The following is a 22,101-nucleotide window of genomic DNA, read 5'->3' on the forward strand; positions in this document are numbered from 1 at the left end:
GGATGGTTGGAGAAATGAGTGAAGCACATGAGAGGGCGCTCTGTGCTCAGGCGTTAGCAGGGCCTGGGATCTCATTTCAGCTCTGTGCAGAAATTCACATTTTGTAGATACTTTTAAGTGGAATTTCGTTAATTTCTTTCCACAGTTGGTGGAAAAGCTGTTCTTGCTGCCTGTTGTGTTTTTCTGACATCAGGCAGGAGTAGCTGGCAGGGCAGTGCTGGCAGATCTGCCTCTCGAGGCTGCACTGTCACTGATGCTCAGCAGTGGAAGGAGAGCAGCTGCTCTGGGCGCTGCTTTCTGAAATGCTTTGCTTTACATTCACTTTATCTATACACATTTGGGTTTCTTTGCATTTCAATTGTTTGCTCTAATTTCATTACCCTACTGTCTGTAAGCCCCTTATCCCCATCTATTTCTCCTTTTGCTACAATTACATTATTTGGTGCTTTGATTAATCAAATCACCAACAACCATGTCTCAGATATTTTTGGTTTTGTTCTACAGCAAGTAGTCCTGTTTTTCTTAGGGTTTGCCATCCTGGGTTTGTCCCAGCTCTCTGAATTTATGCTGTAGTTTTGGTCGGCCAAGGACTAGAATTTGAGACTGCCCAAGATGTTGCGGATGATGAGGAGTGCATCAAGCCCTCCTCTCCTTTGAGAGCTGCCCATTGGTGGCTGAGTGACAATAAAGAACAGGAGGGGATTCAAGAATGCTGTACCTGGTTTCTCTGTGATAGACAAGAATGCTCTTATAAACCTGCATTTCTTCCTTGGGTATACAGGCTGATACATCATGGCATTTCTGGACATCACTGGATCCTCATCACAGAACTATATTCTCAACCAGTCTCTGAGGAAATTAAATTAAATTGAGAGTTTATGAGAGCAAGTAGACAGGAGAAAACACTAAAAATGGAGAGAGAAGGAAATTGCCTTGACTAGCAAGTCAGTAGGAAGCTCTCAAGGATACCACTTACACAGTGTGCTACACTGTGCCAAGGGCAAGAAAACCCAACCAATTAGCAGGGGCCTTGCTGAGAGCTCCCTGACAGCTGAAAATACATCCAGGGCTTAACATTCCATCTTCCTGGCCTTATAGTGCCAGCAGGGGTTTGTTCAGGTCATTCCATCTCACTCCCTGCAGCCAAGTGAGATGTGAAGTGGCTGTGATCATGTACAAGTAGGAGATGCAGCACAGGGATAATTGCTGCATTATGCACAGGCATTTTCTGAGACAAGAGCATGATGACACTTCAAACTAATGCAAACAGGGAAGAGGTTTGTGGCAATTATTTTTATTTCTATAACCTGTTGTTCTCTGAGTCACTGCTCCATTTGTGTCTGAGGGCACTGAGGTCTGAACTGCTGCACAAAGCAGGTGACATTTCCCTTTTGCCACAAGCATCTTTGTACATGATTTCTCATTTGCTTCAAAGAGGAATTATAAAGCCCCATGTGTTACATGGAATAGCAGAAATAATTGCTATTTATCAGCTGTTATCCACTGCTATTTATCAGCTGTTATCCACTGACAGAGAATTTGTCCCTGAAGTTTAAAGGAAAGGTTAAACGATGTTGTAGTTTCTATCATGTAGTGAATGGACACTCTAGTTTCAATTTTATTTTCTGGATTTATGTTATTTTTGAACTCTTCCTTTCTTCCCTTCACTCAGGAATGTCAAGTTTCTGTCCTGGAAGTCAAATAACTGCATTTCTCTAGAAGTTCTTAGAAGTCTATCATAGACACAATTTTTTATGCTCTTCAGTGCAGTTATTTTTGCAATTTCTGATGACTTAACCAGAAGTTGGCAGTGGTATGCAAATTCCTGTACTGCTTTTTTCATTCTAAAACAGTTGAGGAACCAGCTTATAGAAAAAAATATATGGATATATATATATTCATATTATCATATGAATATTGATGTATATAAAAATATAATAGAGGCATTTTTCTTAGTGCCCAGTATTTGAGACTGTTCTCCTCAGGCAGTGTATGTGATGGCTTTTGTTACTCAGGGTCAAAATTCTATTCCACGTGTTTTATAGGTCTGGAACTGAAAACTATTCCTTTAGTTTTTCTTGTGGTAGAACTAATACAGTGCTCACTTCCCCTAATGGAAAACTTATTTTTTATTTAGACAAGTGTTAAATTCATGGTTTTATGATTCATTTTTAATGAACTTCTTCAAAGATGTATACCAAGTCCTAGATATTCTGGATGCTAACAAAGGGAGAATGTACTTGGATGAAACATTTGTTAATAGAGGCTTGTCTCATATGGGAAGTGGAAAGAAACTTTCTTGAAACACTGCATTAATGGGTACTTCAGGCATAATTTTCCAACTTTTTTCAGGGTGAAAAAGGAGGTTTAAGTTTTGCCAAGTATTTTACTCCTTGTGGCTATCTGCTTGCAGGCTCCTGTCTTTCACAAATAAAACACAAAAAGCAGTGCAAGACATAGCAGTAAGGGGAATGTGAATTATACAAAATAAATAATTAAAAATGTATTGATAATTTAATAATTACTGATTTATGTAATTAAAGGTGATTTTATAAACCCACATCCTCACAAGCTCTGGGATCCATGTGTCACAGAATCACACACAGAATCACACAGAGCCTTCTTCTGCCTCTTTGAGAGCTCTGTTCCCCTCTGATAGGAGGTGTTGGCTCTTCCTTGAGAATTGCTGTGCTGAGACTGAAGGGCCACATGGTGGAGTTTAAGCCCTGGTGGGCAGGAAACATTTAAGGAAAGAGGAATTGTGGGGTTGTTTTACCTGGCAAAGATGTCAGGCAGCTGTCAGATTTTGGGGCTCTCTGTCCTCGAGGTTACATTTGAGCTGTTGTATCTTCATTATCGCTCATGGGCTTCTCAAGAGCTGAATTTCTGAGCCCGTTTGTCCTGTGAAGCCACAACATCTAGTGGAATTCAGTTTCATAATTTTTCTGAATGTGTGAAAAAGTTGGTGAAAGGTGGTTTTAACCCTGGTAACATTCAGTTCTGTGTTTGCTGGACAGCTCCCCCCTGAGTTGGGCAGAGCATGGTTGGGTCCTGCCTCACTCTGTTGGACTTTGCAATAACTCAGGATAGGAATTCTAGACATATTTTCTTATTTTAATTTTGTTTTTTCTTGCACTGTAATTCATTCTTAATTGGTCCAAAATACAAAATAATGGTTCTCCATTGCTTTTCCTTTACCAGATGAGTAGAAACTGGAAAACAATCTAATATTAGATGTTGTTGTGTAACCTTTAGCCCCCCTCAGTTATCACACAGGAATAGCTGTAAATTCTTGATCATGCTTTGGTTTTCATTGCTTAGGCATCTTGTTTTGGCCCAGATAGCTCTCCTGCAGTGAGCCAGTGTTACTGGAGGTTTGTGATCACTAATAGTGATTAATTTTAATGACAGTTGCCCTGAATCCTCTCCCTTGCCTTTAGAGATACATGTCAAGCTTCAAGGCCTCTTATTCATTTAAATGTTCTCTGGGAACACAGAGTAGTAGTCTCACTCCAGAGAATTCAGATGTGCGATGTGCTCATGTTTATTTTATGGTGATACATCTCATTCAGTTGCCATTGTTACCAGGCTGTGCAAGGAAATTACTTTTTATCATGAGTAGAGTGGATAGGAAATGCATGCAACTGTATTTCAGGGAGTAAATTTTTCATGGTTATAGCCCATGGGTACTAAATAAAAAATGTCAGCTTCTTGGATTTGGTTGCACTCTGAAAGTGTGCTAAGAAATAATGGCTTTTGTGACTGTTTGGGAAAGGACAGCTACAGCACTGAGCCCTCCTAGGCTTAAAGCAGAAAATATGTGCACTTAACTCAGATGAAAATGTTTGGTATTGCAAGGTACAGCCACTGAGGCTTTGGAACGCTGTAAGAGAATAGGGAATGCAGCAAAAAAGGAGCATGGATAAGAGGAGTGTGTATAGTAAATGTAGCTTTTTAAAGAGCCTAAATTACTGTTCCAATGAATAAAAAAGAAATCAGTTGCCTGTATGATTTTGTGGCCTCCCACATTTGTTCTGCTTGATCTCACACTCTGCACTGAGTGAGGATACTGATCCTGGAGTCTGCAGAGGGAGCAGCATCGAGCTCTCAGTTAATGATCCAAACCAGCAACTCACTCCTGGCTCAGACACATCCATTGTCTCTCATGCTCTCACACAATTTCTCCTCCCAAATACTAATGCTTGTGTTCTTTTTTCTTCTGTGTCCTCATACAATATTGTTTGTATTTAAAATTGGTTTTATATTTTATTTTTTATTAAGTTTTGTTTGTACTAAACAAAAATGAATCACAAAAATGTAATTTTTATTGTTTGTTAGTTTAGAGTGCTCAGTACTGTTAAGTATAGTGATAAATCATATCTGGAACTATAAATATTTTTATGCATTTGTAAATATGGTGCACATTGTGTTGGGTTTGGTTGGTGCTTCATAAAAACAGGAAAATTTAAAATTTGTACGAAAATAACCATCTGTATTTCACTAATTAAAAATTTTCTGCAGCTTCTGTGAATTCATGTTTCATAAAATCACACTGTAGAACAGAAAGAAGCAACTTGAATGTAACAGATCTACAGCTCTCCATTCTGTTCATCTCAGTTGAAGACAGTTTTGCCAGGAAGGTAAATGCAGTGAGCACGCTGGTCTTTGAAATGCTGAGACCTCTGAAGGGCTTTTGTGTACATTTAACTGAATTTTTTGCTTTCTACCATGGTAAAGAAAGCAGTGTTTACATTTTACTTTAGGTATCTCTGCGAATCTCCATAGTGCTACAACCCCCAAAAATTCTCTCAGTACAACATAAAGAAAGCTTGTTACCTAGTTGTTTTTTTTACTTTGGGGTTGCTCCAGTCCCTTGGCCTCTGAAGTGAGCAGTAGCATTGTTCAAATATTCACACTTCCAGTATTGTGTAGCCTTCAGCTTCAGCCTGAGGTTGTATTTGAGGAACTGGCTCTGAAGGTCAGGTACTCACAGTTGTGTGGGAACTTCATCTGCTGATTTTTAGTGAGGTGGCAAAAATAAAGGTGGAGAAACACATTCTGTTTGTGATCTAGAGGTACAAAAATTTTATTGCTGGAAATAGACAGGAAACAGGCACAATAATTTTTTTTTTACTCTTGAAGTATTTCCCAACTTCTAAATAACTAAAAAGCCTTGAACAATGTCTGGCAAGTTTTTATTTTACCTGAAAACAAATGGAGGATATGAATATTTGTCTCGTAATCTAGAGAAGGCTAAATTTGCAGTCAAAAATTTAAGCAGTTATCCAAAACAACTGGTTTTTATAACCCAAAGGACCCTGAGACACTTGCACCAACAAAAGTTGTTTTGTTTCTTATTCCCCGCTCACAAAAATTAACCATCTGCTCATTAGAAGTGTTACAAATGGAAGAGCTGAAATGGGGCTGGTATGGCTTGCAGCTTTTTGGCAGCTGCTGAGAGACATAGTAGGCTTTAGTAGTACTTTTCCTAGAATTACAGAAGGGTTTGGGTTGGAAGGGAACTTAAAGCCAGCTTGTTCCAGCCCTCTGCCACAGTCAGGGACGCCTTCCACTGTCCCAGGTTGATCCAAGCCCCATCCAACCTGGCTTTGGACACTTCCAGGGATGGAGCAGCCACAGCTTCTCTGGGCACCCTGTGCCAGGGCCTCAGCACCCTCAGAGCCAAGAATCTCAAGTGGCATGGAGGTGCTGATATGAGAAATAACAGGATATGTGAGCACAATTCACATCCCAGCCTGTGCCACACACACAGTGAGGTCACTGAAGAAGCCTCTGCCACATGTCACAGGCATGTTCTAGAGTGGAAGACTATTGTGACACAATCCAAGACACCCTTGGAAGACTATTGTGAAATTTCTGTTGTTCCTACCAATGCAAGACTCAATCCTTTGGGAGCCTCAAGTCCATATTCTGTGCTTATTGTAACACAGAATTCAGATGAAATGGCTTGGGTGGGATGGGACCTTTGAAGACCATCAAGTCTAAATGTCTTTAAATGTGCATCTCTAGGAGGTGTACAGTTTTTGGAACAAGCTATGGCACAACAAGATATGGAGCAGATTTTATAACTGAAAAATTTTAATGTTGGTGCCTGTCTGGGACATGTGCTGAGATCCTTCATGCAGTTTGCTGGTTGTAATGTTTGAGGAGCACATGGACAGTGTGTTCAGGTGCCTAATATTTCATGGCTAAACCCTCATTGAGGGCATCTCAGAGCTACAGAAAGTGACAGCTTTCAAGATAATGCCTTTATAATAAAGGTGATAAACTTTAAACAGCTGTAAGTTTACATGCAGTCTGCTTTTCAAATAGGTTTCAGTTATCTTTGCAGCCAAATCTCTTTTCAAGATGTTCTGAAAAGTAAAAATTAAGTAAATACATTTTCAGCTCTAGTTTTTTTGATACTGCTATGACTGGGTGAACTGGGGAACTGGCTGATGCATTTCAAAGGATTAATTGAGATAATTTTTGAGTTAGTTTGATTGGACATGATTATAAGCTTAGCTGTGAAATAAGAAGATTCCTGTTTTTACATAGCTGAATAGTAGTTGATGCTGAAAAACTCATGCTTAGAACACTGACACTTTTCTGAAAGATAAGTTTGCTAAATAGGACTGACCTTGCTGTTGAAATGAGCAAGGGTAATTGCTAATAGAGAAGATGATGAATTAAGATTATCATCTATTGAGCTGACACTGGCAGCACCCACAGCTGTCAGTGGTGGCCAAGCTGCAGGAAGGGAGAACACCTCTTCAGGAGGGTGGAGAAGGTGGGTGGACTCAGCTATTAGAGGATGGCCTTGATAGCCCACTCTGTTTTGCTGTAGCCATTCCAGGAGGGTCATTAATCATGTTGGGCTGTGTCTCAATCTAGGGTTGATGTGCTGCATTCTAATGAAGCTCATTAGTGCTCCCTCTTTATGATCACAGGGTAACTTCTCTTTAAAGCTTCTGTAAAGACTCTGTCAGGAGTAACTTGCCATGAAAACAGACACAGAACTGAAATTCAGGAACATAAATTTCCTTGCTTGCTGTTACAAGTGAGGAAGGACCAGAAATATTCAGGACTCCCTGAGTCAAAACAAATCACCCTGTAACAGAGTAGGGAGTGCCAGATTGACTCTTCCTTCTTTCAGTGTTTTTTTAAATCTGGTATTTCTAAGGTCTTTTGCTTTTTCTGCCCTTGGGATTCTCTTTATACCATGTATTTCCCTACCAAAAGTAAAAAGGAAAATACATTATCCCTGGAGTATCATATGTGACAATTAATTAATCTGAGATTTTTTTAGGGGAAGAGGTAGTATGAACAAAACATATACATTTCAGTATGGGAAACACTATATAGTTATGTGTATGTAGCATGTTTTAATCTTTATTAATATAAAGAAAATTACTTAAACACTGGTTGTCACTGGAAAAAATACTAAAATAATAACTATTTTTTAATTATAATACTGGATGAAAAGAAGTTCAAGAGTGTTTACTGGGTGACCTTTCCAAGAATGCTCTGAAGTGAGTGGCAGTAGCCACAATTACTGAGTGCAGTTACCTGATGCCAAACACAGCAATTGGGCTTGAGAACCTTCAGTCAGGGGGGCAGGCAATAGGAAAAAAATTGCTTTTTCATTTGGGAGTGCAGTGACTTGAAATCATTCAAGTGCCCTCATTTTTCTGTTCTGGAACATTAGACTGATATCTGGAAATGCTCTGGTGGCAAGCAAAGGAGATGTCAGTGGAATCACATGTATCTAGAAATGCAAGTACTGTCTTGGGAGAAATGGATTTATGGGCTGCTGCTGCCTCGAGCCAATGTGCCTGGTAATTTGTGACAGACCTGGCTTCTGCTGTGTCCTGTTTCTGTGGATAACCTCTGAGTGACCCTTGCCTGATGAGTGAGTTGGCTGTTTAGCACGAGACCACTTTACTTGAGAAGAAAACTGAAATTTGTCATTTTGAATAATCAATCTGTTGCGATTTTTCTCCCCCCTTTGACAATTAAGCCCTATTTAAAAGGAATCAGGCTCGGAGATGTTGTTTTTCACCTCTGTTAGTGAAATCATTGCAGGGAAATCTTGCAGCCTTATCTCTCATTGTGACTTCATGACCAAGTTGCAGTATCTTTATGTCTATTTCCTTCTGGCTGATTAGTTTGGGATTGATAACAGGAGTTGGAGCAGAGAGCCAGTTTTGGTAAATTCCAGGGTCTAATGTGCAGCAGTTCTTGGCTCCAGGTCTCTCCACCAATAAGTGTGTAAGTCATGGATCTTTGGTCTTGGCATTTGTCTGCCTTTCTTTAAATGGTTTTGAAAGATTTTGAACATGAACATTTTTCAGGTAATAGAATTATTTTTCTTCTGATTTGCCCTACAATGTAGAACCTATTTTCTTAAGTGTGCCGGAGAGCTTCTGTGCTGCTGAGGCAGTGTGAAGTAATGAGTATGACACAAGATGAGCCATTAATCCCATCTCCAGAGAACAATCAATCTGTACAGTGCCACCTACTATTACCCATAGCAAAGAAAAACAAATTTCTTTGGGAAATACAGATTTCCCAGTTTTCAGGTTGTTAAAGAGTTAAAAAAACACTGTGAATAAAAGGAAAAAGGGTTGTTCTGCTGAGAAGTAACTGAGTAGTTACAGCCCTGTGCAAAGAAAATATCTTTACAGGCAGGATAGAATAGAAGCAATTTAGGAATGATTTGAAAACTGCTTTTGAGTAATGGATGTGAGTGGGAGAGAGTGCAGCACAACAGATGAAACACTGAACAAGATTTTGCAAGAGGAAAACTTTTGGGGCTGGAAGTTAGCCCTGTTCCCCACAGGGCTGCTGGGGCTCTGTTTTGGTGGTCTGTAGAGCAGAGACTGCTCCTTGGCAGGCTGAGGAGTGCATGATGTCATGGGATGCAGAACACATGCACGGAGAGCCAGGAACTGCTGTTCGCGCCGCGGCGCTGCCAGATGTGCGCTCTGAAAAATGGAAAAAAGAGCTTTGTAAAGATGCTGAGAAATGTCCTCTGCTGAGTACAAATACACTCCATGGGGTTTCTCAGTCCTGGAGCCCAAGTTCTGCTCTTGGGAGCAGCCTGTTTAGGACGCCTTTCCCAGTGTTTTACTGAGATGAGCTCGGAGAAATTCCTGTTTTATCCAGAAAACATCCTGAGGGCTTCTTCATAGGAGTTGCTTGCAGCAGAGGAGAATCAAAGGAATCTATTGACTCCAGTTTTCACTTGCACTTCCTATTAAGGATGGTTCCACATTCCAGCAGAGGCTCTGGTGCCAGACATTGCTCTCTTTTCTGATGCACAGCTCTCTCTGCAGATTAACTGCCCTCCAGGAATTATTTGAATCTCTTACCCAACAGTGCTTCACATGCAATAAAGCCAAAGGTGGGTTTAAGCTTTTCTGTATTTCAGGGTGAAAATATGGGATTTTTTCCTAGATTTTTTTCCCCTGGATTTTGAGGTCAACTAAAAGTCTTTATATTCAGTACAGAATATGTTATCTGGTCATTGGTGTACAGAGAGTTAAATACAGCTTTGCTTCTCCCTCCTTTTGCACAGGCTCTAATTAGAGGGAGGAGGGGAGATGCTGGAAGGCAGCAACAGGAGAACGCCTACAGAAAGTCAGGAATTCTTTATCCAAATGGAACATTTCAAGCTTGAGAGATTTTTTCTGTTTTATGTATTTTTTTTAATGTTTACTGATGATTTTTCCTGCTAAAAGGATCATTGCTAGCTAGTAGTATTATAATCTTGCTGGTCTGTGTACAAGGCTACAAAGAAGTCTCCTGTAGTGGTCACACAGGTAAATTGCCACTCTGGAATCTTTGGAACTGTGCCATTCTGAGGGATCTGCTCAGGGGTGCTCTGATGGTTCCTCTCAGAGGAATGTGAGATCTCTGAGTAGCCAGAAGGTTCATATAGTACACTTATTGAGTAGAAATTGTTGTGCTGAGCTCAGAGATTGTACCACAGCAGGGATCTGGTTCCTCCTGTCTGGGATGCCCAGGCATTTCTGCCATGCTGGCAGTGAGACCCTGTCCTCAGCAAGCCATGGAAAACTCAGGAGGCAAATTGTGTTCTGTGCTGTTTTAATAGGGCAGGGCACAGCCCTGTCAGTGTCCCTGTGCTTGGATAGGTGTGGTAACTGCTCCCAGACTTCAAGGCATAAACTTCTAACAAGTCGCATCAGAAAGGAGTTTTCTTCCTCATAAACAAGATGCACCATTTGCTGTCTTCTTCATGTTGTAGAAGATGGATCTACAAGAGGTATGTTCCCAGATTTTGTCTGTTCTCTTGGAGTGATCAGGACACCCAGCAAAATAAATCACTTATTTAATAGGCCAGGCTGTTAGATTTAGGGACCAGCTTGTCAATTTTGACAAGGGGTTCCTGTTGCACCTCAGTTGAGGCTAGCAACAAGAACTCTTTATTTTATTTTATTTTATTTTATTATTATTTTATTTTATTTTATTTTATTTATTTTATTTTATTTTATTTATTTTATTTTATTTTATTTATTTTATTTTATTTTATTTTATTTTATTTTATTTTAATTTATTTTAATTTATTTTATTTTATTTTAATTTTATTTTATTTTATTTTAATTTTATTTTATTTTGTTTTTATTTTATTTTGTTTTATTTAGTTTTATTTAGTTTTATTTTTTTTTTTTTTTAATTTTATTTTCTCTGGAATTACTGGGATAAACCATTGTAAAACTGTTTCAGTTTTAGAACATTAAAGTCATGGTAATTAGGCATGAGCCTTTATACAGCTTAATTAGAAGAAGAATAACAGCACACTTCTCTAAAGTGTAAATATGAGCTTATTGGCAGCATTTTACCTAAACTCTGATGTTTATAGAGTGCTGGTTGGGTAGCAATGTGAAAACCTGACAATCACTGCATTTCTGACAGCCTGCTCTGATGTTGTGTTGAACAGTGAAAGTCTGTGCCCAGGCAGAGAGAATATCAAACCAATTTGTGTCTCTTTTGTCTGTCCTTGCTTGTACATGCAGCATATAAAGGAGGCATCGTGTGTAGCAGTGGAATTCAAGATCTGTTGAGCCTTTTCCATTTCTCCTAGACCTTAATAAATTGAAAAGTTTTTGGAAAATGCTTCCCCTCTCTTATTTTTGCTTATTTCATTCAGGTAATTCCTTCCCACACTTGGGGTTTTTTTTTAATATTTCTGTCCCACATTCAGAACCTGCTGCCAAAGCTACTGTGTATCAGGTTAAAAATACTTACCACAATCTTTTTTCTGGCTCTAATTACTTAATTACATTTCAGTTCTAATTGTGTTTTCTGTGCTGCCTGGTGGGGCCTGAGCTTTGGGTTCTGTGGGTGACACCAGAGTCCTTGTTCCAAGGGGTCCAGACACATCAGCAGAGACATTCTGGGGAAGCAGATAATGTCATTTTCTCCTGTTTGCCCTGTGCCTGTGCAAAAAGCTTCTGTTCCTAAGGTATCTGCTGCTAATCTCACTTTTTAAAATAGAAAAATCTGTGCTGAAGGAAAAGAAGGATGAAGTACAGGTTTCAAGACTGGGTTTGTGCTTTTGGGTCTGCTGTGGGGTCACCTTTTGTAATAAAATCTCAGTAAGAAAATATGCTAATTGCAAAAATAGATTATGGAGTAATCTAATATCTTCTATTTACATAACCTTCAGAAAAGTATTTTAAACCAATCTCTTATCATCAGTAAACACTTTTATGTAGGTGCAGATGGAATATTTTTTTATTTTTGGTTCTTGCAAATAGTTCACCCCTCACCTTTCCTGTCAGGTATGAATGGAAACTGCTGCATGGTTGTCTCTTTCAGTTTCTCCATAGAGAAAAATTTTAGTATCTCTTTAAGCCTTGTGCTTTGTCAGTGCTGGATGTTTGAGCACATGAAGGTAAATTAAACAGATGTGTTCTGCATTTTTAGGCTGGAGCCAACAGCTGTCCTGGTTATTCTTAAATGCTCTCAGAACTTTATGCAGGAAAATGCCATTGAAGTCAGGTTCTGACTGAGCCTTGTGTGCTGCCTTCACTGTTGTAGGACAAAACTAATTGGGGCTGCCTTGGTCATTGACAGGGTCTCAAGTTCCTATTTTGGTGAGCTCTCCTAATTTTACAGTTTGAAGTAGTGAAGCTAACTAAAACTGTATCAGAAACCTTCACTGTAGTGCTGAGTTGGAGATGCTTCTCCTCAGCAAACTGCACTGAGTGATTGTTTTAGGTCCTTCCCAACTGGAACTCTTCTATTCTAAGGATCTTAGATGTGACTCCTCAGAGAGGCCAAATTGTCTCTGCTCCAGTGATTTCAGTGATGCTTACAACACCTTGTTTCCCACTTCTGAAATGGTTATCTCTGCCATGGCAATGACAAGGTATTCTTCAGATTAACTGTAGAAGGAGTTGCTCTTTGAACATTTGTCTTTCTGAAGAAGATTTATCTGGTTCTGGTTTTGAGGGTTTGTTGGCTGTCTGTAGACACTTTGTCATTGTAGAGAAGTTCAGTTTATTTCTTTTCTCTGTTCTCTTACTGCTGCAGCAGTGAAAAGGGCAGCTGTGAGATACAGCATGCTGTGCTTTGGGAAGAGATGGTGCTGCATATGGATAAATTGTGTCACATCTCTTATTCATACAGTCCTGACTGAAAATGTGAACAGACACAAACAAAATTCCTGGTACACATTTTACACAAAAGTTCAGCAGGTGAACTGCCTATCATTCTAAATCAGTAAGAGAAGAGTCCTTAGAGAGTTTTAAGGGCTGTTTCTGACAGTTACAGGATCTTTTGTTGAGTGTCTCAGGGCTCAGGAGTAGGATAGCTTGGGTAACATGCTTACATTTCCACTGTGTGGAAGAGAAATTTAGAATAGACAAAACAGATCCTTTACAATACAATAGGTTTATTGTGTAGCCCTTTCAGACAAAGCTAGAAAAGAATTTTTATTAAAACTTTGCATATGCTCCTAAGATTTCTTTAAATTGAGAAGGTATGTTCTGTATCCTGAAAACAGGACAAATTTAACGTGCAGAGTATGTCACCAAACTCTAACTCCCTCCCTGCTCACCTGTGAGCAGCAGAAGAGCTAATTGTTAAAGCAATAAGTTTGACTTAAATTTATTTTATCTTTCAGTTTCTTCATGTCATTGTCAGGTGTGTCTGAAGTCCACCTCTTTAGGAGAAGTGTCTAAATGGGGATGTGATTTTAAACCATAACTGAAAGGTTTCACATTTAATTTGCTGCTGGGATTTGGGAGCTTGTTGGTTCCTCCAGTGTGTTGATGGATCTGTTTCCTCAGTGCAAGTGTGTCCTTAAAGGTACCACAGCCATCACCTATCCTGCTTGATGTTATTTCATATTCAGGCACAGAATTCCTTCACTTCAACACAAACCTTTCCTTTGAATCAATTGCTTCATCCATCAAATGATCATCTCAGACCTTTAGTCCAAGCACCATCATACCAGGAGGGGCAAGATTGCTTTCAGTCTCACTACTGTCTGCATGTAAGATAATCCAGCTTGCAACTGGGTTTTTTGGAAAGAATTCATGGGAATGTATTTAAGGTGTACTCTGAGGGGCAAGCAGAGGGGATGATCTTGGGGAATAAAAGCAGTGTTTTGGTTCAGGAACTGATAACATTGTAAGTATACCTTAAAAACTATTTAAATTTGTATAGCCTTCTCCACTGAATTAATGTATGTGTCCTATGTGGGGCTGGCAAGAGCTTATTTGAGGCTGTTATGCCCACAGAGACACTGAAGGTGTGAGTGCTGGCAGATCTTATGAATGGCTGGAGTCACTGGGTAAGGTGGGGCAAGGGAGGAAGAGCAGCTCTCCTGGTGAGAAGTTTCAGGTGTAACAGGTGATTTCTTTGGCTCCTCCTTACCTGAGACAGCAGCTGGTGATGAAAGTTGGCAAGGGAAGACTGGGAGAAGACTCTTCTCCAGGAGAGGACAGATAGCAGAAAGGGTGCTTTTCTGTGAATCTTTGCCTTCCAAGTATTGCTTTGACCCACATCTTGCCTGAATTACACTTGTCTCCATAGCAGCAGTAATTGTACTTCCTATGGAAAAAAGGAGGGGCAAGTCATAATTAGAAGCAGGTCCCAAACATGGTTTTCTTCTCAGGATCATGTAAGGGTAGAACTGAAGCCTCCTAAGCCAATAACAGTCCCAACAGTTCTGGAGGCAAACACCTTCCTTGGTGAGATGCAGTTAAAATTTAGGATATGTTTCCTATCCAGTGAAGTGCAGAAATACATTTTGCCGTAGGACTATCACACAGGTATTTCACAGCACACCGTGTTTATATAATACAGTCACAACTGAGGTGCCAGCAGAGACTGTCACTGTGCTGTGAAGGGAAGGATGATGGAACAGGGCACTGTGGGCATTGTGTTCTCTCTCTCTGAATATCACCTCTCTTCCCCCTGTTATCCCCCCATTTCCCCTTCTCCAAGGCATGGAGTAGGGCTTTCATTTGAAACACCAAAGGATGCCATGGATAATGATGGAGTGAGTGTTGACCTTTATTTCCTGAAGGGTGTGAAATAGATGGAGTTGTGTCACAAGACTTGGTCTGGTAATTAAGAGAGAATTCCTGCACTTCAAGGGAGTTCCCTCCTCCCAGAGTAGAATTTTCTGAACTCCCTTTTCCCTTTTGCAGGCCACACTTGCTCAGCAGCTGCTGTAGCTCAGTCACTCATGCAGAGTCTCATCTGTAAACCCTTGTGAGGTGCTGTGTCTGCCTTCAGCACTCTGGCTGGAGGGGGGAAAAGTGACAGACACAGAAGCACTGTAATGAATTGAAAGCTGCTTTAATAAATTCAGAAATGAAAGGACTTGATTTCATTATCCTTCATGAATTTGCCAAAGGACTCAGCTGTTAGGAGCTTGGTCTGCAGTGCTCTGGCTGTGTGGGTGTTACTGAAGTGCTGGCATCTCACACTGCCAGCCCAGGAGGACACAGGGAAGTGCAGGTTGTTACTCTGAGTCTTCGTGGACCTGCTGAGCACTGACCAATTTAGCTGCTACCTAAGTAGAGTGACACAATGAACTGAATTCTCATTCTGCTTGGATAGCCTGACTAGCAAACTGCTCAACCAGCCATCTCCAACAGGACCTTTTCCTACTTGCAGTGTGTGATTGCTTCTGGGTGATGCTCACTTGGGTTGAGCAGAGGGAATTTCAAGGTGTAACAAAGATACCAACTTTGAATGTATTGAAAAGAAAGGATTATGCAAGAAATGTGATAATACATCAGAGAGTTCTAGGTTCTTGCCGAAGATTAATTTGAAGAAGACACTTTAAAAGGTTTATTTATGCATTGAGTTGTAAGATTGAGAGCTATCAGATATGTCTAATAATGCACAGCTTGCTTGTGATATTCGCTGAGTGTAGGAAAGGAGGACCATATACTGGACTGTCAGATCTACAATGCAAGTTTTAAAACCACCAGTAAATCAAGGAAAGTAAAGAAATAAAAAGTATTGGTGTAGGCTGTCATTTTGCTGGATGATTTTGTGCTAACTGGCCAAAATTACAACCCTTATTCACTCTAAAGTAGTAAAAGGAATAAAATGTGTTTGTTTATGTATTTCCTTGTCACTAGACCTGAGATGATTTGAAATGGTGTCACCTTTATCTTGTCTCAAGTTCCCTTAGGAAGCTTAGCTCACAGTCCAATGTTTTAGTCAGGAGTCACATCCAGGGAGGGGTGGGCTTTGGTGGTTGCAGCTTCTTTACAGTGTTGCCATAATGGGCAAAAAGTCCTTCATAACAATATTTAAGCCATTAACTGTAACATTACAGTCTCTCACAACAGCTCCTGCATTGCTTCCATTTAATTATCCTTAGTTGGGAAGAATTTCAAAAACCTCCTGTTGATTATGTCAAAACACCACATTTTGTAATCTGTTGGTGAATTTGATGAAGCTTCCTTCTGACAGCCACATGGAGAATGGCATTGTCTGATGCTGAGCACTTATTTTCTTTACTCAGGCACCAACTGCTGTGTACAGAACTCTTCAGAATTGTCAATACCAGTTTTTCAATTTATGGAAATCTGAGTTTCAGAGCCCACTGCTCTGCTGTTGCTGGTATAATAGAAGGGCAGAGCTCTGTGAGACACTAGCTCTGGGGAGTAAAATCAGCAGGAGTTCCTGTTCCAAGCCACACCTGTTCTTTTCAGTCCCTGATGAATTTCAAAGCTTTATTTTTCACCTGCATCTCTGTGCTGCGACGTGCACTGTCAGTAATCCAGGGGAAAGGTGTGGGAACAGAAACACAGAGCTCGTGTCTGAGGGTAGTGGGACAAGATGGGACCTGCTGAAGGCAGCTTTGGGTCTGTGTCTGAGCTTTGTGTCGCTATGGCAGGGAGTGGCATCTGAGCATCAAGCCTAGAGCTGAAAAACCCCTGTCAGTGCTCTGGCCTCCCTGAGACCCAAGCCATGCTGTCCTTTGGGACTGAGGAGCTGCAACAGAAAGAAGCAACTGTTGTATTTCCAAGGGACCTGGCAGTGAATATTTTTTGATCTGTGTTTTGATATTACATTTGCCATTAAGTTTATTGTTTACCTCCGAGATGCTCCATTGTTGGTCATTCCTCACAGCAATGAAAACTACACCTCTGCACCTTTCAATAATGTAAACCCAGAGTTAAACTGTGTTCACTTCATGCCCTAAGGATTTGTAACTCTCCTGAGCCTGTGTTCGTTTATTAGAGCAGTCTCAGAACAGCCCCTGAGCTCAGGCTGGAGCTCTGTGATGTTGGAATAACCGGCTCCTTGGAGATGGTCACAGTGCCCTGCTCTGCCTCAGCCTGCAGCCCCAGCCCTGGCAGCGACAGCTCCACGGGAAGAGAGCGTGAACACACGGCAGAGCTGGGACTGCGCAGCCCCTCCAGCTGCGGCACCGCCGCTCCTCCGTGTGCCCGGGGCACACCTGTGTGCGGGACACAGGGCTGTCCCCGTGTGCCCCGGACACAGGGGCTGTCCCCGTGCCCTGATGTCTCCGTGCCCGGGCACAGGAGGGGCTATCCCCGTCCTCGGACACCCCGTGCCCGGACACACGGGCTGTCCCCGTGTGCCGGTGCCCCACGGGCTGTCCCCGAGCCGGTGACACCGACAGGGGTCGCAAGAGTCGCTCCCGCGCGCAGCGCCCCCTGCCGGCCCGGTGCGTCTGTGCCCGCCGCGGGATCGCGTGCGGCAGGGGCGGGGCCGGGCGCGCGGCGGGGGCGGGGCCGGGAGGGCACCGCCCCTGAGCTGCCGCGCTCCGGGCGGGCCGGGCCGGGGCCGTGTCCTGGTTCGGGTCTCGCCGCCCGCGATGCTCCCGGGAGCGGCCGCGCCCCGCGGGCCCCGGGCGTGACCGGTGCGGGCGGAGCCGCCGGCTGGGCACAGCCCCCGCCCATGGCCCGCGCGGCCGGGCCGGCTGCTGTCCCGCGGGACGCGGCGCGGGCCTGGCGGCGGGGCCGGGCAGCATGACCGCGGGCTGCGGCCCCGCTGCGCCCGCCGCCCCAGCGCCACCTTGATGCTGCACGTCCCCGCTCTACAAATATGATGAAATGGCAGCCCCGGAAGAAGGTGAGTGCCGGGAGGGTCCGCCCGCTCTCTTGGCGCTCCCCTAGTCCCGGCGGGGCCGCCGCGGGAGCTGCCGCCGCTGCTCGGTGCCGCGGGCGGGGTGCGGGCGGTGCTCCGGCCGCGCCCCGACACGGCTGCGGCTCCCGGTGCCCGCGGAGCGCCCCGCGCCGGGCGGTGCGCGGTGTCCGTGCGGGGCCGCGGCTCAAGACGCTGTTCCATGGCGCTTGGCAGTGCGTTTTATGGATATTCTTTGAAGGGAAAACCCAGCAAACCGAGTGGGCTGTGCCGCCCCTCTGCGGCAGTGACCCTTTGCTCCTGGCAGCTGTGGACTATTAAACTTTTTATTTTCTTTTTTTTTTTTCCATTTTAGTTTTTTGTTAGGTTTTTTGGTTTTGGTTTTTTTTTTTCGTTTGGGAAAGCCTGCTTGAACCAGCAGGGCTCCTTCTGTAGCATGTTGAGTGATACTGTGTCTTACATCAGGGAAGAAATAGGAATCATATGTGAAAGGCATGAGAGTGTCTCTGGCTGCGAGTGTGAGACACGAATAAACGGTGTTAGACTGTCCTGGTTGGAACGTGCCTTGTGCCACTGCAGCTCCGGCTGATCACTCAGGCTTCCTACACGGGTACCTCATCTCTTTTCAGCTAGTCTGAAGCTGTTCCTTCAGGTTTTTTTTTCAAGCAAGTGATTGTACCTAGTGAGAGGAGTTCTTGTTTCAAGTCATTGTCTCTTAAGAAGGATAAACAGATGACAGTCAAGCTTGGTGGGAGTGTTGGTGCATTTTTCAGATCCCTCTGTGCCTCCTTTTAAACTGATTTTAAGATGTCTACAAGCTGTAGGTTTTTAAATGTCTGTTTTTACTATTTTCAAGTGAATGTGCAGTCACTCCTGTGGTTACGGCTGTGGAAACCCCTCCAGGCCATGGTTACAGCTGTATTGACTGAACCACTGAAATATTATTCTTGGCTGTTGGCTGGACTCCTCGGCTCTGGAAGATTCTGTTCAGAGTGTCAGGATTCACTCTGCAGTATTGGCTCACCCACTTATGCTTAAATCACCATGTCAGATGGTTATTTTTTTTCTCTGCATTATTATCTGTGTCCAAATCGAGTTGATTTTGGGCAACCAAATTTGATTGTGTAGAGGGTACACGAGACAGCTGAACTTCTCTGAACTGTCAGGCTTGTCTGAGCAAAAAAATAATTCCTGTTTCTGATGTGATGTGATGCAAACTATGTTCGTGTTGGACTAGGTTGTGTGTTCAGCTGTAGTCCCAGGGAATCTCAGCAGAGGTTCTTCAGTCTGTGCTGCCAGCAGCCTCACGTGAGCACGGCTGGGATTTCTGCTGGCCCGGTGCCCTTGCAGCCCTGCCGTCATGTGCTGCTCGCAGCAGCCTCAGGAAAGGGGCTGTGCAGACCACGCAGGAGGTTCTGCTGCCCCAGGTCTGAGTGGCACAGAAAATGAGACAGGGCAGCACTGAGTGGCACCACAGCCCATGGTAATGCTGGTCCTTTCCTCAAGTGGCTTCCGAGAAGTCATTTCCCTGCCTAGTCCCTATTAGAATACCCAAATAAGAGCTGAATGCATGTGCTGCTTCACTGAATCGGGAGTCTCGCTTGATTTATTTGTTTACACTTGTGTTCTTTTCTTTACCCATGTTTTTGTTACTAAATGTTTAAGGTGTTTTGCTCATTGAGAGATATTTGCTTTCACAGCTGTGAAACGGTGCTGTATAGAATCTCATGCAGTTTATTAGTCCTGTGTGTAACCCTGGAGTATGCTCCTTTGTCTGGTGATTCACAGATACAGCTATTGCCTGGAATGTGTAACCAGTTCTCTTGCCTTCAGCAAATGAAAAACTGAATTTGCTTGTGACTGAAATACTCCTGTTGTAAACCATGTGTGTTTTTAAGTTAAAAAAATGACCGTTGTTTACTATTTTTTTCCCACAAGCATCAGAACTAATAAAGACTCTTTTCCTGTGGACCTTGGTGACTCACCTCTGGCTCCACTTCCTTCAGGTTCCCCCTCCATCCTTGTCTTCTAGTCCAGAGCAAGGTCCATGCTGGCCAAGTGCCCTGGGACGCAGGCACTGGGCCCAGGAGCCAGGGGCTGCCAGCACAGTGTGTGAGTCTGTTGCCTTGGGAAGTCAGGCTGGAATTCCAGCATGAGACATCCCCTGCCTTTGGGTGAGCACAACTGCACTGACAGCATCTCAGGAGCCAGGAATTATACAGGGTCTGGCTGCAGCCATGACTGATTCTTTACATTGATCATATTCTTTGAAAGGCGTAAAATCAGCCATGTCAGTGTGTTCAGCAGCTCAGTTTTTAAGAATTTCTTAGAATTGTTATGTTTGGGCAAGATCACCAAATCCAGCTGTCAACCCTGCATCACCATGTTCACCACTAAAGCATGTGCCCCTGTACCACATCCATGTGGGTTTGAACATTTACAGGGATGACGACTCCACTGCTACCCTGGTCAGCCTGTGCTGGGGCTGGACAACTCTTTCCATGAAGAAGTTTTCAATAATATCCAACTAAACCTTCCCTGGTATAACTTGAGGCCATTTCCTCTTGTCCTGTCATTTGTTACTCAGGAGAATGACCCCCAGGTGGCTACAACCTCCTTTCAGGGAGTTGTAGGATGGGAGAAGATCCCCTCTGAGCTTCCCCAACTCCTGCAGCTGCTCCTCCTCAGATTTGCTCAAGATCCCTCCCCAGCTCTGTTCCCTTCTCTGATGATCTCTTCATGATCTTCTCTGGCACTGAGAGCAGGCTGGCAGTTCTAGTAGTTCTGGAACTAAATCTTTCCCTTATCAAAACCTCTTTTTGAAGATGCCTTTGGCTACAGGGTACAGTTTGCTGGCAGAGCCACGTGTGCTGTCCAGAGGATGCTGGCTCAAGTGGCTCCCTCCTCATGAAATGGTGATTTTTGCTCGATCCCATTGCCCTGGACTTGCCTTGGGTTGCTCTCACCTGTTGTTGGTCAGGGTTTGCTGCATCCTCTGGGCTAAGGGGAGAAAAAGGAATAGTGTGGATTGAATGGTGTGGTCATGTTTGCTGATCCAGAGTAGTGAATCTGTGGATAACAATAAAGATGTCATTATTCTTGTGAGTGCATAATGGGGTACTGGAGTTCAGAGGAGAGCACTTCTTTCTGAACTGTTCAAGCCAGCAAGTTGTATGAAGTGGTGCTTCATGTTTATGAAATGTACCTTGTTTATGTGTAGGAGCAGTGTGGGAAATTCTGCCTGTTTCAGTCTGATAACAGCAGCTGGTTTAGATACTAAACAAAATTGCACATAGGAGTCAATTGCTAATCAATTCTGTGACTAAATGCTGGACAAAACCTGAACTGACTGTGGTGGGTGTGGATGTCATGAAGGATTCAGTAAATCATCAATAGCAACACAAGGCTGAGCTGAGCTATCCCTTTGTTCCTGACTGCCACAAGTTAGGCATATTTACCAAGAACATTTCTGTAAGAAGATTCATTCATGTGTAATGCCTCTGTGTACAAACAGCTTCTTCAGTTTTCCTGGAGTACAGAGGAAAATATGCTCTTAGTAAATTCATGCAAATCTCATTATCTCTCTGCCATAAGTTACTCTCTTGGAGATCTGTATTTGTTTTTTGAAATCTCAATGTGTATATTATGGTATGTCCAAGTCCTCTGTTTGCATTTTGAGTACATGCTGGAGACTAGATTAGTGCATTTCATCTTGGTCACTGTGTAATAGTAGGATCCAAAAGCTCAGATTTATGGTTTTTTTTTCCTGTAATCTGTAACTTTGTGCCACCATTCCTGGCTCCATCTGTTCCTGCTGCTACTGAATCTGGGCACACACATCATATTCTCCATGGGAGAGGAGCTGTTTTCTTGCTGTGCCATTTGGAGCTGAAGTGGGGTTGAATGGGAGTGTTTGGGTTCCTGGGACAACCTCTGTTATTCACTAGAAACAATGAAATACCTTTTTGTGACCTTGTTCTTGTCAGTAATGATGTCTGTGTGACTCTTACAAGCAAACACTGTGGGGAATCTCCAGTGATTGCAATCTGTATTGTACTGCAGCTAAAATGTCACAGGCTGTAGAGTCCTTTTCCATGGGGAATGGAATGGGCTGGCTCCTGGATGGGCTATTGGTGTAAAAGTCACTTTTTCATTCTGTGTTGTGGGGTGAAATGGATTATGCTGTGGAAACGGACTGGGAATGCTTGCAAGGCTGATAATTCCTGCAAAGGAGCATGAGCTTAGCTGACCTTGGTGTCCTTCTCTGGACAGGTTGGCAGGTGATGGGCAGCACTGGGATTGGTTGCATGGGGATTTATTGATGTGGCAAATGCCATGATTTTTCTAAGCTGGAAAATCAAACTGATTTTCCAGAATTCTGTTCATATTAGGTGAAAACAAGCAAATTAATTTTTTTAATATTTTTCCCCTTTTTCTTCTTTTCCTTTCTCATCCTTGCTTCTTTCCCTACTTTCATAACTGGCAGTT

General features: G+C 42.9%; 1 protein-coding gene across 2 annotated transcripts in view; it reads left to right on the forward strand.

Annotated features, from left to right (window-relative positions):
* Positions 1-22,101, forward strand: part of TTC28 (tetratricopeptide repeat domain 28) — a 107,677-nt gene that overhangs the window by 12,199 nt on the left and 73,377 nt on the right. The window contains exon 1 of one of the 2 annotated variants that reach the window (XM_050980440.1): positions 17,465-17,601. The exons of the other annotated variant lie outside the window; for it this stretch is intronic. Within the exon in view, the coding sequence (XP_050836397.1) occupies positions 17,575-17,601 (27 nt within the window). The 5' untranslated portion in view covers positions 17,465-17,574. Of the gene's footprint in view, positions 1-17,464; positions 17,602-22,101 lie in introns of those variants that run through there. 2 annotated transcript variants of the gene reach the window in all.

Source organism: Serinus canaria, chromosome 15 (genome assembly GCF_022539315.1).
Source record: "Serinus canaria isolate serCan28SL12 chromosome 15, serCan2020, whole genome shotgun sequence".
In the NCBI taxonomy this organism is placed as follows: Eukaryota; Metazoa; Chordata; class Aves; order Passeriformes; family Fringillidae; genus Serinus; species Serinus canaria.